The sequence below is a fragment of the Phocoena sinus genome, chromosome 7 (genome assembly GCF_008692025.1).
Source record: "Phocoena sinus isolate mPhoSin1 chromosome 7, mPhoSin1.pri, whole genome shotgun sequence".
NCBI lineage: Eukaryota > Metazoa > Chordata > Mammalia > Artiodactyla > Phocoenidae > Phocoena > Phocoena sinus.
The window spans coordinates 15,258,126-15,275,413 of NC_045769.1; the positions used below are offsets into that span (position 1 = coordinate 15,258,126).

At 40.8% G+C, this 17,288-nt stretch overlaps 1 protein-coding gene across 2 annotated transcripts in view; it reads right to left on the bottom strand.

Moving 5' to 3' along the window:
- ACSL3 (acyl-CoA synthetase long chain family member 3) overlaps positions 1-17,288 on the bottom strand; it is an 82,354-nt gene that overhangs the window by 22,338 nt on the left and 42,728 nt on the right. For both annotated transcript variants that reach the window (XM_032637058.1, XM_032637060.1), the window contains 2 exons: positions 9,734-10,150; positions 314-491 (listed from right to left, as the gene is read on the bottom strand). In XM_032637058.1, coding sequence (XP_032492949.1) covers positions 314-491; positions 9,734-10,111 — 556 coding nt within the window. In that variant the 5' untranslated portion in view covers positions 10,112-10,150. The remainder of the gene's footprint in view (positions 1-313; positions 492-9,733; positions 10,151-17,288) is intronic.

A 17,288-nucleotide genomic window follows, 5' to 3' on the forward strand; every position in this document is an offset into this window, starting at 1 on the left:
AAGAAAATTCTGAGAGGGGTGGCAGAGCAATGACACAGGTACAGATCTAGCTCCCCAGACCCAGAAAGTCCCCTCTGAACAGGTTCAAGTCCCCTTACTATACATGGTATAATTTGTTCCACAACTGGTTCCTTTTCCAAAATAGATCAACAATTCTAAGTGGTAACAAAGAGTTATCCACTGATTGGATACAAGGTAAAAATTAACATCAGAATTTTAATCTCTTGGGAGTAAATAGTTATAATAAAAAGTGAGTATCATCTCTCCCACAACATTAGGTCCACGCTTTGAGAAGATAAGAAAGTCCACGTACGCTGAAAATTATACATGAAGCAGGCCTGTGCAGCGATCATCCACTCAGCCCTGGTTTCACAGAAGATGGCAATGTTGGTCTTTGGTTTCTGACCCAATATCTGTAAGCCATTTCCGAAATTAAAAGCTCTAACGAAGACATCTTCAAAGGACAGCCAATTATAGTTCCCAAGAATAACCTGATAAAACAGAAAGCATACAAAAATGGTTTTCAAATTAACCAAGATATTAATTTCTAGAAAGAAGCCAGGATGTGTTCCACATTTTGACAGACCAGAAAGCTGTGTTTGTATATAAACTATTTTGTTCTAACGAAAAGCTGGAAAGTGAGTTTCAAGTGAAAAGTCTATTTTGAAAATTAGCTCTTTTGTGATATCTTCTATGACAACTCAAATCTTTTGCCAAATCTTTAACTGTAATTTGGGGGTAGGGGGTTGCTTTCCTTTAAAAAAAATATTCAAGGTTTGACAGGATCTTAAATGTCAACTTTCTGGCCAAAGGCACATATATTAAGAATTCATTTATAGACTTCATTTACTTAAACAATGTAGATGCTAGTTTATGATTTAACCTAGTGTCAAGTACTACTGATACCAACATTTTACTTTCCCTCTACTTATGAATTCCTGGATTTCAGTATCAGACAGTACAACATGATTCACAAACAGCAACTGGCAGACCCAAGCTAACAGAAATGCTTATGGCCGTTCAGTTGGAACTGCTGTAACTAACTCTGCATAAGCAAAGTAAACAAGTCTCTATTTATACGACCAGGTGGGGAGTTGTCATACTATTTTCCAGAGTCCCTCTGTTGAATGCCCGCTGGCGTGGCAGGGCTTTCGACTTTTATTTGTGCAGGTGACATCAAGGCTCACATTAGTAACAACCCCCTCTTAACTACCTTTAAGAATTTTCTCCAACTTAGATCAGGCCGTAAATCCCCAATTATATACAGATTAGACAGAAAGCTGTTCTTGCTGCAAAAATATATAGACAGTTCCCAAACATGGCTGCGTCACTAACATCCGTCTCTCATGCCTTAAAACCATCTAACCATATTTTCAAAAATGCTTATAATATTTAAGAGATTTCTAGAAAACTGAGGTTGGATGAAGATACAAATGGAAAAAGTTAAATACTGCCCTCTAGTGCCCTATTCCAAACTGGACTTGAGAAGTAAATTCTCATTTTGTTGGATAAAGCGGCTGAAATTAAAATGCTCACTTAACTTCAGTGGGTCCCAAACCCTCACCCTGGCTCTGCACCCCCATGAAATGCTCAGCACACAGAGCTCCAATGGCTTCAAAAGGAGCTCTCTGGCGGTGAGAAGGCAGATGAGAATTTGGCCGAAACGTGTAGGAACTGGATTCACCATTATTAAGAATTTCACACTCCAAAGATAGGCACGAGCTACCTCCTAGATTCTAGAATCTAAATGAGTTTTGTAAATTTCAGAGAATATATGTGTTCTGAAAAAGCATTAGCTATATAACCCAAATATGTAAACCCAAATAAATGATGGTGCAAAGAAATCAAGTCATGAGTTTAATTCAAGTGTAACCAAAATCTGAATTTAATTCTTTAAACCACTGAATTTTCTAGGAGTGATCTTTCCCATAAAGATTACATTTAAGGGACCCTACCTACCCCATAATTTTATCTGACTTGTGCTAGAAAAGGTCTCAAATCCTAACTTTGACCCTATGGTTAGCCCACCCTGAGATTAAACTCATGTATCTGTTCCCTGCCTATACTGTGGAACACTGCTGAAGAACACCAACCAGGTGTTTTAAATCCAGGATCACAGATCTCACCACCCAGCAATCCTATTATGCTTCCCTGGTACATTCATTTTCTCACCCTCTGAAATGGCTATCTGAAACCTTCTCCCTACTCAAATATCCTCTACCCTTTCTCTCCCTTCTCCACTTCCATGTGACGATACTATCTCACACTCCACTGAGAAATCAGAAATTAAACAGAAACTCCCTTACCTTCCTACCACCAAGTTTAATAACCTACATACACATACCTGTACCCATACCCTTTGCAGTCCCTCACGGTATCACAGAGGCTGAAGTGTCCCTGACAAAAGCTCGACTCACTGGGACTTTAATTTGAAGAGCTTCCCAAGTTTCCATCTCTAGTCCTGACCACCCATACTTGGATCTCCAACCTGCTTTTTCACTTGATTATGCAAATAAGCTGTCTAACAGGTATTCCCCCAATGCAACCACTGCCCTCCACCTGCACCCTGTCACCCTAGTCCATCTCTCCCCTGAACTAAGGAATGCTAACTGGCCAACTTCCATTCTTATTCCCCTTTAGCCCCTTCTCCCTACAGTAGTGAGCTTTTGAAAAACATAAATCGGCTTACTCCTCTGCAAGTGTTTTCCCTTTCCAGTAGGAATGGAGTTAGAAAACCTTACCCTGGCCTACAAAGCCTTAAGGGTCCTAGACTTTGCCAGTGTCTCTGTGCCCATCTCAAAACCTCTGTCCTGACTCACTTCCTATAAATACAACTTTGTCTTTTCTGTCCTTCAAACAGGCAGCGCAGGACCCAAGATGAGGCAAAACAGGTGCTCAGGGCACGAAATTTAAGGAGGCACTCGGTCTCAGGGTCTGAATGCCGTCATGAACTTTGCTCCCTAAGTGCCTCCCCCAGCTGGGCTCATTCCTGTTAGAGCCACTGCACAATCCTGTCCCACTGCAAAGAGGGCTCGTAACTGGCCTTCAGGCCTCCACTTAGCCGTCACTTACTCAGAGAGGCTATCACTGATCTCCAATCAGCTTTTTTTCTTCACAACAGTTATTAAATCTGTTACCTTATTATTTATTGTCTCTCTTCCTCCCATACAAATACAAGATCCAGAAAAAAGTAATCTGCGTGTCTTGTTCATTATTGTCTCCTAGTGCCTAGGACGGTACTAGCATGTAGCAGGCACTCAGCAATTATTCGCTAAATGTGTGGAACGGACCGGTGTAAGGAAACAACTTCAATTCATTCTGGGCCTCGGGGTCTTCAACCTCTCCTCTAAGCAGCCTCATTTGTTTAAAAGATGGCTTTTTTTTTTTTTTTTTTGGGCTGTGTTGGGTCTTCGTTTCTGTGCGAGGGCTTTCTCTAGTTGTGGCGAGCGGGGGCCACTCTTCATTGCGGTGCGCGGGCCTCTCACTGTCACGGCCTCTCGTTGCGGGGCGCAGGCTCAGTAGTTGTGGCTCACGGGCCCAGTCGCTCCGTGGCATGTGGGATCTTCCCAGACCGGGGCACGAACCCGTGTCCCCTGCATTGGCAGGCGGACTCTCAACCACTGCACCACCAGGGAAGCCGATGGCTTTTTTTTTTAAAGGTCCATATCCACCTGATCATTTAACTCCCTTGGCTTCTTTTGTTCTCATCACCATTCAATCGCATACATCCTTTACCAGCACCTCTTAAATATTCTTACCTGTGACCCATGAGACATAAATATGTTTCACTGTCCTAAGAGTCAGGAAGACGCACGCCTAGTGTGGCTACGTGAACGGCCACCGTGGAGGCTAAATGATCCCTACAGTCGCTTTCCTCTCTCACGTTTAATTGCCTGTATTTTCATTCTATGACAGGTGTGACATACACATATGTAAGTATCAATGTTGTCGCTCAGACTATCACTGCCTGGGACACAGGAACTTAATAATTTACCTTTGTTCAGGAACCTATGAAATTAGATACCTTGATTATGCTGATGAGGAAGGCCTCTTATCTCAAAAGAAAACTATAAAAATAAAATGGAGATACGATACAGAACATTCCATAAAACAAAATCACACAATACTTAACCAGTCAGGGCCCTGAAGAATGAGATATTCTATAAAGGTTAAGTTTTCAGGTAGCTGAGTTTAACCTCTATCAGCACTAAAACTTTTACTTTAACCATTCAGAACAGAGATATCTCAAAAATATATGCTTTCCTACCGTCGACAAAGTACATCTGGCTTCATTTAACCTTTCCCTCTGCAAATGAAGATCTTTACAAACAAATTATTGTGAGGGAGCCAGAGAGTGAAAATATTCAAGAAGATCTGACAGCTGGTAATAACCATGGCGACGATGAGGGCAGCTAACCTTTACTAGTGTTTACTACGTGCTAGGTATGCTGTCAGTAACTCTCACAATAACTAAGATAATTACTATTATTCTATTTTACAGATGAGAATACTGAGGCATAGACAGAATAAACATAACTTGCTCAAATCCCACAGCTATTAAGTGACGGACTAGGATATGAACCCAGGCAGATTCATTCCAGAATCTAAGTACTAAATCACAATGCTCCAACTGCACTACAGAAAGGAGTTGAGATGTTGCTGGGCAAGTGAGCAAGGTGGCCTGATTAACAGCTGTAAAATATCATTTCAACTGCTGTGTTTGAGTGGATTATAGTAGAGGCAAGAGTGGAAGCAGAAGACCTGATTTTTTTTTTTTTTTTTTTTTTTTTAAAGGGAGCAGGGGTGGAGGGAGCTGTAAGGGGAAAATAAAAAAAAAATCAGACTCCTGGTTTTTGACTTGAGCCATCTGGTACACAGCGGTGCCTTTAACAAACAGGGGGATGACAAGGAGAAGAGCAAGTATGGAAAAGAAAACCAAGCGTTCTGGCTGGGGAGAGTATTAACATAATAACCAACCACAAATTCTGGCCAAGAGATGGGCCATTACTTTTTATATAAATTATGTAAATATCCTAATAAGTCAAAAAATAAATATCATACACATATGCAAATAGGATAACAACATGACTCAAGAAAGAAAGAACACAAAAGTAGGCAATGAGGAAGAGGAAAAGAAAGCTAAGTCAACTCCTAAGAACAGAAAGGAGTATTTCTAGTATCTTTTTGCATCAATTTAGAAGGAATGTCAGTCATAGTGAAACTTCTCTTTCTAAGCACTATGACTTCATAATTCCTTCTAGTTTCTTCTCTCTAAGGTGTGTAAAATATATAAGAAAAAGATGTAAAGTATCTCCGGAAGTTAGATCACTAAATGTTTGAGCTGGTCTTGTGTCTTCTGTTTCACTGCAAAGTTATTTTTATTCTTTGCAACTCTGTTCTATTTCAGGTACATGTATTTTTAAAACGTTCTGGAAACTGATCATTTCATTGTTAATTCATTTCAAAAGACATCAGTACAAGCACTTGCTGGGAAGGCTGGAATCAGGAGCTACTGACACATTCCACATGCTTCACTCTGCCACAGTTTTATAAAACCATATGAGACTTAAAATGACAGCATGATATAGTCCTGGAAAAGCTGGCCAAGCCTCAGGAACACAGCCGCCTCTGTTTCTTCGCTGTTTGCTCTTCTGTTTGTGCCCCTCGGGAAACTTGTCTTGGTGAAGCTGATGGCCGCAGTATCCTGGGCATAATTACAGCGGAACCATGGCATCTTCACTTACCTTCCCTTGGAAGCTCAAAAGAGACTTTTAGGATAAGACAGAAACAAAGCTTCAGAGTTCATTCATTTGAAATAAAGCTTTGGGCATCTTTGTTTCAACCATGCCAGATACACTCTAGGGTTAATCCCCAAAGCTCAGTCCCCCAAAACAGGGAGAAAACTTTTAGATATTGCTAATCACTAGCTTTATTTTCCAATATAAGATTATCTTCAAATATGGAAACTATTAAATGAAGGTACCCTCCATCAAGATTACGTATGTGTTCCACTCTTAGTAAGCACTCTGGGCAGAGGCCACACTGCCTAAGCAACTCCATTTTTACATCTAAGGGCAGGTTGTGAAAGGTCCCCTTTTCACTCTCCTTCCATAGCAGCAGCTCCTGCTGCAATACAATGGGTGTTAAATAAGAAACCAAGGGCAGGGCAGCCTAGTTTAATACACAGTGGAGATACCCCCTTATCCAGTCTACAGACCACTGCTACAGTAGCAGGGCAGACCAACAGAAACTGAAGTCTTGGCTAACGAGTGGTACAGCACACCTTCTCAAGTAAGGCTAACAAAAAATATTTGCTTTGTTTATGATACACAAAACCTACTTTCCCAATGAGTCTAATTTCAAACAAGAAAAAATATGTGTTTTCTACACCAGAGTTTATATTAAAGACTTCTGAAAAAAGTTTGATGAATCACAAATGCGAAGTTAATGGCAAATGTCAATGGTAGGCACACCCTCTGACAGTGATGTAGTATAGACAGAAAAGGGTGCTAACTGAAAATGGTTTCTCTCATCTTCTAGCTTTTCTACTAGAGTTCAAATATTTCTTTGTTGAATAAACAATGAATACAAAGGCACCACGGTCAAGACAGGGAGGAAAGAGCCACATACTTTCTCCCTCTCTCTCTTTCTCTCTCTCTCTCTCTCTCTCTCTCACACACACACACACACACACACACACACACACACACACACACACACACACAACCATGCACAGGGCATAAGAACTTTGCTTGTCAGGACTTCCCTGGTCCTGCCATGGTTAAGACTCTGTGCTCCCAATGCAGGGGGCCCAGGTTTGATCCCTGGTCAGGGAACTAGATCCCACAGGCATGGCACAACTAAGAGTTCACATGCCACAACGAGGGAGCCAGTGAGCCAGAGCTACGGAGCCCATGTGCCACAACTAAGACCCAGCACAACCTAATTAATTTTTTTAAAAAAAGAAGAAGAAGAAGAACTTTGCTTGTGTCCATTGCATTACCTGGCCACACGTTTTTTTGTGTGTGTGTGCGGGCCTCTCACCGTCGCGGCCTGCCCCGCTGTGGAGCACAGGCTCCAGACGCGCAGGGTTAGCAGCCGTGGCCCACGGGCCCAGCCGCTCCACGGCATGTGGGATCTTCCCGGACCGGGGCACGAACCCACGTCCCCTGCATTGGCAGGCAGTTCCCAACCACTGCGCCACCAGGGAAGCCCTATCTGGCCATATTTAAGGAACAACTATGATAGCTCTAGAATTTTATTTGTCCTAATTATACTGACACCTGAATTAAGAAAGAATTTCATGTCCACCATATTCTTCTCCTTTTTATATACTTGGGAACCAGTCTGCTGCTATGAGTACTGGATGAAAGTGCTAGCTCCATAAAATGCATGTAGTGTGTGTATCCTGCACGCACTGTCCTGTAGTGTGTGCAGGATACTAGAGAAAAAATAAGCTTCCTGCTAAAACAGGATTTCTGTTATATATGCTTTCATTAAAAGTAAGAGAACCCAATCTTTGAATTCCAATAGCAGTAGGAATTGTCAAAGGACAAAAATGAGTGTTTATTTTAGATACAAAAAGCACAGAAAAGAAGGCAGAGGAGTGGAAAACTTTAGCACTTAAAAACTGTAGTGTTTTCAGTACCTTTTATAACTACCAGATCTCGCAAAGACAGAATCAAGGAAGGTACACCATAAAAAGTAGCAACTAAATATGACAAAAATCAGACATCATTATGATAAAGTGTCTTGCAACTAAATATGACACATCATTATGATAAAGTGTCTTGCAAATTATAATCTATAGGCTGGAGAAGAGTAATCAAACATGCTTAACTACATGACTTCAATTTCTCGAAATGTGCTATTAACTAACCCCAGCTAGATCTTAATTTAGCAAAAAAAGGGGAAAAAAATTATTTAAGTGAGGCAAAACTAAGTCACCAAAAGAAACAGGGAAAATGCCTTAAAAGTAGAGTGACCACAGGATTTATCCAAATCACGCTGGCGACTGTAGGGGGCACTATTAATGCCAGAACAACCAGTGTAAGTCAGGAGGGTTCCAGGCACAATAGGATAAAACATCACTCCATTTGAAGGTTAGGAACACATACAGGTTCTGTCGTCTAGAGTTAAAATAATGTTTCTGAGTTTCTAGGCGTCACTGATTATTAACTTGCGTGCCATCTCCTTTACATTTAGAAGATGACGACTGGAATTTGTGTGGTAAGTGGCAACGTTAATGGACCATTAAGTCAAACAACACCGTTCTCACTCCCCTCCCCACATTCTGCAGTAACAGGAGTAAATCTGAGCATTTCATTCCATAGCTGTGCTTACTTGGACTCTCCTCCAAGATCTGAGAGTCCCTTCATGATTAACAGAAAAAAGACAGCAGGAGTCAGGATGTAGTTGGAAAAAGAGGGTAAGGGAAAAACAACTGTGCCTACACAGGTATTACACCTATAACCTAACCAAATTATCAGCTAACTACAGATCATCTTACTGCCTCTAAAAACACTTTATCTTCAATTCTCACCTACCAGAACTTCAAGAACCGTTTATAAGAAACTCACATACCCAAGTTCATAAACAGCATTTTCATGACATTTCTATACTTATTACCCTTCACAGGGCTGCACTACTCCCTGATACAAGTCTTTAGATTCATTCATACAATTTTGCCCAGTGAATTCCCAAGATGATAATAAAATCTAGAGCATTTACACTAGATACCACAAACTGTTCCACACACATACTTGTAGAATGTACACACACAAACACACACACTCTCACTCCCTTTCTCTATCTATTAATCCTCTCAACAACTCTGAGCTGGGATTATTTAAGGAGTATGGAGCTAGACACCCTGGGTTCTGGTCCCAGCTTCACCACCTGCTAGCTATAATGCCCTTGGGTAAGTTACCTAACCTATCTGTGCCTCAGTGCCATCATCTGTAAAGGAGGGATATCCCGATCACACTAACCCGTAGGGCTAGTGTAAGTCTTAAATAAGCTGATGTGTGTGAAGCTCTTAAAACAGCCTGGCTCATAAGAAATGCTAATAAATGTCAGCAATGATCATCACCTCCATGTTAAAGAAACTGAGGCAAATGTGTTATGTAGCTTTTCGGAAGTCACACACAGCTAGTAAGTGGCAAAGCCGAGATTCGAACCCACAGTCTGTATCTGGAGTTCAGGCTCTTAAGCACTGTTACACTGCCTCTAAGGAGGTCTTATCCTCTGTTTCAAATCAACAATGGCAAGTTCTATATCTGTGAAAAGAAATTCTTAGAAAACCAAAGCACTTGCCACAAACCAAAGTACCAAAGTACTTTGTATCCAATGGAACCTACATTATAATCAGAAAAAGCAGGTCACACCCCAAAACCCAGAGCAATCTCGAGCTCACAGGTGCTTCTGGAACTACCAGGGAATATAGTTTCAAACCCCAAACTGCCCTAGACATTCTATTCCAAGTCCTGGTAGCTATTCAGGCTCAGAAGTGCCCCACACCAGTGAGTGATCTCAAGGTCTTCGTGAAAATTCGGAACAAATCCATGCCGGGGGTACAGAAGGAGAAAAAAGCGCGGTCTAGTCCCCTTCTACCCCGTTTCTCCTGCCACATGAGCAAATTCCAACAGAAGCAGGCCGTGCTTGTCCCCTGCCACCATTTCTAGGTGTACATTCTATTCAGAGCGAATTCAAAGGCAATAAAAAACCACATTACCTTTTTAAAAATTTTTCCGTTTGGCTGCACTTCATCTTCCTCATTTAAAATTTCACGTGTTCCCAAGAGTCTTTTGTCCTTGAATTTGTTTGTTGCGTGCATAAAAACTTTATCTAGTGTATCACATCCAGGGTATAATACTGAGGCCAAACCATCCAAGCTGTTAACAGACCTGTACGCAGACTCAGGTTTTGAATTTACAGGCTTCGCTTTAATTTGGTTTGATTTTTCTTGTCTTGACTCAGACAAAAAATAGTATGGAATATATGTTAAAATAGTATAAAGTGATATTATAAAATGTATGAAATATAAAAGAATGGGGTTGATGGTATGTTTTAGCTTCATAGTCGATGGCTTTGAAGATATGTGGTTATTCATAGTGCTCAAAAAGTAGAATTAACAGATTTCTGTAAGAATCTAGAAGGAAAAGAAAGAAAGTTATTAGTCAAAAAATCATTCTTAAGTAACTTTAAAGAAAAAGTCTTCATATCAGATAGGCACACGATTTTTTTTCCCAATAAGCAGCAGCTAGTATACTGGCCGCCAGCAATGTCCTGTCCACTCTTGATATAATTTATAGGATACAGATTTATGCCATATCTATTAACAATGGGATTTCTACAGAAAAGTTTCCACATCATTCTGTAAACAGGTGGCTTCTCCAACAACCCCAAGTAACCACAAATACTTCCCAGTGGTGAAGAGGAAGCAAGCCAGAAGACCTACAAGAGAATGGAGACCAACAATGCACCCATTTCCTGTTCTTCAGTGTCTCATTACATTAGAGATGGCAGACACTTAGCACATACGCCACACTCTCCTCTCTCCCGACCCCTGCAGCCACTGCTGAATCATCACTGCTTTCTTTCCCAGGGAGCCCACTTCTCCCATTCTAGGCAGCAACAAGCAATTGGAGTTAGCAAACAGTATGAAATTCACTTCCCACAGTGATTCTAGATATTTTTCAATTTAGGTAGGTTAAATTGTGAAGCAAGAAGACAACAGACTTTGGACATTTTATATGTTGCATTTATCAGATTTATTGAGAATCTACTATGTGTCAGACACTGTTCTAAGTACAGTGAAGGAAACAATCTAAGTCTCTCTTCCCATGGAACCTATACATCCCTTGGGAGAGGTAGACAAATATCACCAGATGGTGAGAAACCCTAAGAGGGAAAAATGAACCCAGTAAGGGAAACAGTAGGTGACCAGGCAAGGCTAAAGAGGTGCTCTAGTATGTGGGTGGTCCACGAGAGCCTCCCTGGCCAGTGATACCTGAGCTGAGACTTAAAGGGAGAGGGAGAGTGGGGAAGAAGAACACGAGGCAGAGGACACAGCCTTTGTTTGGTAGGTAGGTGACAGTATCATTTTTGAAGAAACAAAACTGAAGCTAACTACTAACTGATTACTCCACCCAGCTCTAAATCCAGGATTATGATTTCTAGCATTCTTCATCTCCATGTCGTAGAAATTCTATTCTAGGAAAGTGTGGCCGAGAGATCTGAGGAATCCCTTCTTTCACCCAGTCTCCACTCAGGGCAGAAGTTCTACTGCAGACACAGCAGACCAAGACTACTGGGCACCGTGATTCGTAAGGTGGATGCAGGGAGAGAAGCTCTAGAGACCAGTGGCTACAGCCAAGCCCAGGACTCCACTCACAGAGCAGAGGACAAGCTGCTGCCCCTGCCCCTGCCCCTGGCTCTGGAGCAATGGCACAGAGGTTCTCCCCAGGCCAGAGAAGCAGGCTGAAAGAACACAGAACCACTCAGCAATCCCTAAGAGGACTGACCTCAGTTGGAACAGAGAACAGAGAAGTTCAAGCCTAATAGCACTATGGAAAACAATGGAGACTTTAGTGGTGAGCAACTAAGATGAGGCTGGTAGTTCCACAACAGGAACAAGCAAAAGAAAGGATCCAGAGAAGTTCAATGGAATCATGGAAAGGGACAGCTAGGAAGAGCCCTCCTAGAGTTAGCGCAGCTCAAAGACTGGCCTCAAACACAACCCCTACAAAGACCATCTAATTTAACTGGATCGCCCTGTGGGGCAACTTATAGCCCAGGGCACTGTGCAAAACAATAAAACAATCGACTAGCTATCAGTGGAGAATATTTGCTGGGTGTGGTGCCAAGAGGCACACCAGGGAGGCAGACCCTTAACGGGAGCCCTACAAGAACCACCATGCTGTCACCCCCTGAAAGAAGGTACTTCAAAGTAACTGTGCGTGTTCCCAAGGCTGTGCCCTTGAAGGAGCCCCGTCAGAGGATGCACGCTGCAGAAAAAGTAAACTTCACCAAAACCGGTCAGCCAAGTCAGCAAACAAGCAAGCAAACAAGAAAGTGCAGAAACGGGGAAGGCGGAATCAGTATTCAGAACTGCTACAAAAATATCTAAAATGTCCAGTCTACAACAAAAAATTATGAGGCATGCAAACAAACAGGAAAGTATGACCCACACACAGGGAGAAAAGAAGCAACAGAAGTCCTCCTCGAGAGGATCCAAATGTCAGACTTAGCAGACAGCGCATCAAAGCAGCTATTATAAATAGGTTCAGAGAACTAAAGGAAACCATTCTTAAAAAATTAAAAGTCAAACTCTGCAACTTTACAAGAAAAGGGACACCTCCGAATTTGCTCATGCACAGCTGGTGAGGAAGAAGCCAGGACTCCCAGCTGATCTCTGGGCTCTGTTCACCATTCCAAGCTCTTTTCTTCAAGCACGTATTGTGTAGTACAGTACCCTGAAGAACTGAGTCCAAAGAATCTAGATTTCTGCCAGAAAGGGCATGGGGAGCCACTGAAGGTTTCTGTACAGAAAAGTGGCACAACGAAAACAACGGCCCTAATACTTTCAGGACATCAGAACTGCAAAGAATAGATGCACCTTAATAACCCAGGAGAATGATGTTATCTCACTAAGTACTCTGAAATTTAATTCTGCATGTTTGCATCTTGAATTTAAAAATAACTGTGATTTTAAAAACTCTCTCTATCCACAGAGGATATGACTGTAATATAGAAAATCCAAAGGAACCCACTGAAAAACTAATGGAACAAACAAAGAATTCAGCAAAGGTTGCAGGACATAAGACGAATATACAAAAATAAACTGTATGTCTACACACTAGCAATGAATAATGGGAAAATGAAGAAAACAATTATACTTACAACACTTTCAAAGATACTTAGGATTAGATATAACAAGAAGTGCAAACTTTGTACTATGAAAACCACAAAACATTGTTTAAAGATATTAAAGACCTAAATAGAAAACATCCTGTTTATGGATTTTAAAACCTAGTATTGTTAAAATAGCAACATTCCCCAAACTGATGTACAGATTCAACACGATGCTTATCAAAATCTCTGCTGACTTTTAGAGAATTTTGTAAGCTGATCCTAAAATTCACACGGAAATTCAAAGTAGACAGAACAGCCAAAACTTTTGAAAAAGAACAAAGCTGAAGTGCTCACACATCTCAGTTTCAAAGCTTAATACAAAGCAATATTAATCAAGACAGTGTGGTACTAGAAAAAGTACATATGTATAGATTAACAGAATAAAATTGAGAGTCCAGAAATAAACTTTTCTATTATGGACAACTGATTTTCAACAAGATGGCAAAAAAAAACTCAATAGGGAAAGAAGAGTCTTTCCAACAAGATGGCAGAAAAACTCAATAGGGAAAGAACAGTCTTTTCAACAAATGGTGCTGGAACATCTGGACATCTACACCTAAAACAACGAAGACGAACCCCTTTCTTATACCATACAAAAAATTAACTTAAAATGGATCACAGGCCTAAATATAAGAACTAAAACTATGAAACTTTAATAAGTACTAATCATTGAGTATAAAGTGTTTCAAGAAGAGTACAGTAAAAGGTAGAGGCTAGTTCTGGCTTTTTCTGAGACATCCTCTTGAAGCAAACAGCAATTTATTATGATCTTAAAAGTCCAGGGACAGGAAGGGCAGAGGAATGGAGATTTTGAATAGATGATACCACACAGCTTGAACAAGCCCCCAAACCAGCAGGTGTTCAGGAAATAATCAGCCACCCAGTAGAGCAGGGTAGGGATGAGGAGATGAGAGATGAGGGCAGGGTATTAAAGGCCCCAAATTTTAAAGGTCAAATTGTTGTGGCCTTTGATGCTGAGGAAGAAACTTAGTTTGCATTCAAATGTACATAAACACACGGTATTAGAAAATAACTTTATGCAGAGGATAACCTGAAGGCAGCAGAAACTGCAGCGAAGGAAATTACATAAGAGACAACAAGTAATCATTTACTCCTAGGTCACAAGGCTATGGTGGGTGTGACAAGGAGCAGCAGCTAGGATTCCTGGCTCCTAACTGCCCAGAGGGTGGCAAGGGTAGCAGCTGTTCCTCCAGCCTTTCCAACAACTGTAATCTTTCTGCTTAACATAGTGAGGATGGTACTGTATCTGAATCGTCAACAGAATAAAGTTGCAAATCAGAGCAGAGGCAGTGAAAGGAGGGAAAACAGCTAGGGTGCTCAACTGAGACAGAAATACAAGCAGTGAAGAGGTTGGCCAGTGGCTGGATGATTGGTGGAAAGGAAATGAATACAAGTCTTGAAAATAATGGGTTTAAGATGTCTGTGAGTCATCCAAATACACAAACTGTGAAAGTTAAGAGGGGTCAGAGCTGCCCAAAAAGAACACACAGGAGACCTCCAAGATAAGTTCAAGGACAGAAAACTTTGGAGGGAAACTAATGCCAAGACTGAGAGGAGGAAAATCCCATGGAAAAGGCCAATAAAGTAGGAGAACTTGGAAAGGGCAGTGTCATGAAAGTCAAGGGAGGGGAGAGTTAATGGTGTCAAGCGTAGCCTAGATGTACCAGTCACATGCAATTAAGACATTTAACTTCTCTAAAATGTTTTAGATAAACTAGGTAAAGTAACAAAACTTTGGTCAATTGCATCTTATTTGCTCAATGGCTACAGAAAATGTAGACTAGTGTCAACTGAAAAAAACGCACATCCAAAAAGTCGAGTGTTTATGTTTTATTCCACAGACATACTGAGGACTTTAAGCCCAGGAGACAGGCTCTCAGATAGCTCTGAAAGACTGTTCCAAAGAGGTAAGGAAGGAGCCAGGGTATATAGGAGTTCTGCAAAAACAAATCACGTAGTTGAATATCAAAAGATTTCTGCTAATTAAAGAAAAAAAAAAACATCAAGGTAATGAACTTAGTGCTTTCCTATATACAGGAAGATGCAAGAGTCTGGGCTCACTGAAATCATTCCTTTGATATGCACCTTAACTGTGTAGGGCCACTATTCTGTTTTTCTCTATCCTGAATGGGCTCATGGCTTGACGGCCACAACATCCTTTGTTTACTAATGTGGCAGGCAACATTCTTCATGCACACTAGGAAACCAGTCACGGCTACTTTATTATGCTGCCACATCTTACAATATGAGTATTGGGCTTCCCTGGTGGCGCAGTGGTTGAGAGTCCGCCTGCCGATGCAGGGGACACGGGTTCGTGCCCCGGTCCAGGAAGATCCCACGTGCCGCGGAGCGGCTGGGCCCGTGAGCCATGGCTGGTGAGCCTGCACGTCCGGAGCCTGTGCTCTGCAACGGGAAAGGCCACAACAGTGAGAGGCCCGCGTACCGCAAAAAAAAAAAAAAAAAAAAAAAAAGAATATGAGCATCACCTTTCAGAAAGTAAACTTGAACTATTAAATCTATTAATCTTTTCCTTCACAGCTTCTAGGTTTCCAATTTAGTTTCAGAAGGCCTCATCCAACCCCAGGGTTAAACTAATGGTATCCTATATTTTTTTCTAGTATTTGCAAAATCTTTATATTTTGATCTTTAATCAACATGGAATTTATTTTTCTCTATTGTTTAAGGGAAAAAGCTAACTTTTCCTTTCAGGTGAACTGTCTGAACCATTTATGAAATAAACCATCCTTTTCTCAATTAATCAGAATGTCATCTTCCATAATAAGTTATCATTCACACTTGGATTCGTTTCTGGACGCTGTTCCGTTTCTTGGATCCACCTGTCTACTGCTTTGCTAATACCACACTACACCAAAGACAGATCTACAACAATGCTTCTTCAACTGTGAACCATGGACCAATCAGATCAGAATTACCTCAGAGTATATTTTAAATAAAGATTCCTCAGACATACCTTTCCCTTCCTTTCTTTCCCAATACCTATAAGCTGAAAACTACTGGCAGACTCAGTTTTAAAAAGCAACCATGTGATTTTAATGTGCACTTATGTTTGAGAACTACTGCTTTAAATAGCTGGTAGACCCTCACTAGCCATATTTTTCAAAATTTTCTCACCAATTCTTACAGATTAATTCCACATAAATTTTAAAGATTTAACATTTCTTTATGGTGAAACACAACTTAAAAAATCAGAGACTTCCCTGGTGGCGCAGTGGTTAAGAATCCGCCTGCCAATGCAGGAGACATGGGTTCGATCCCTAGTCTGGGAAGATCCCACATGCCGAGGAGCAACTAAACTTGCGAGCCACAACTACTGAGCCCACGTGCTGCGACTACTGAAGTCTGCGTGCCTAGAGCCCCGTATACTGCAACAAGAGAGGCCACCACAATGAGAAGCCCACGCCCAACAACAAAGAGCAGCCCCCGCTCGCTGCAACTAGAGAAAGCTCACATGCAGCAATGAGGACGCAACACAGCCAAAAAATAATAAAAAGTAAATTAAATTAAAAAATAAAAAAGGAACAAATATCATATATATCACTTATATGTGGAATCTTAAAAAATGATACAAATGAACTTATTTACTAAACAAAAGTAGACTCACAGACAGAAAACAAACTATGGTTACCAAAGGGGAAAGGGCGGGAGAGGATAAATTAGGAATTTGGGATTAACAGATACATACTATTGAGAGGTATGAAACAGATAAACAACAAAGACCTACTGTACTGCACAAGGAACTATATTCAATATCTTGTAATAACCTATAATGGAAAAGAATCTGAAAAAGAATATATATTAATGAGTCATTATGGTCTTCACCTGAAACGTTGTAAATCAACTATACTTCAATTAAACAAGGAAACAAGATTTAGGAAAAAACAAAAAAATGCCATGACAGAATATAGAAAGAACTCCTATAAATTAAAAAAAAAAAAAATTCAAGCAACAAAAGGAAAACTGGGCAAAGAATATGTACAGAGAAGCAAAAAAAGAGGAAATGCAGATGGTTAATACATACAGACAATATTCTCCTGAACTTGTAATCAAGATTAAAATGAAACCATACTAATTTGCATCCAACAGTTTCACAAATATGTAAAAGACTACCATATATCCAGAGTGCACTGAAGTATTCCAGCAGTACAGTATTAATATTTAAAACACACACAAAACACACCCTTTGCAATCCCACATTCAAACTCTAGTCTACAGAAAAGCAAATGCTTATTAAACATATAAACAAAGATTCAATCATTCATTTGCCAAATAAATATTGAACACAGACTCCATACCCAGGATGAAGCCACAGTCATGAACAAAACATGGGAAGC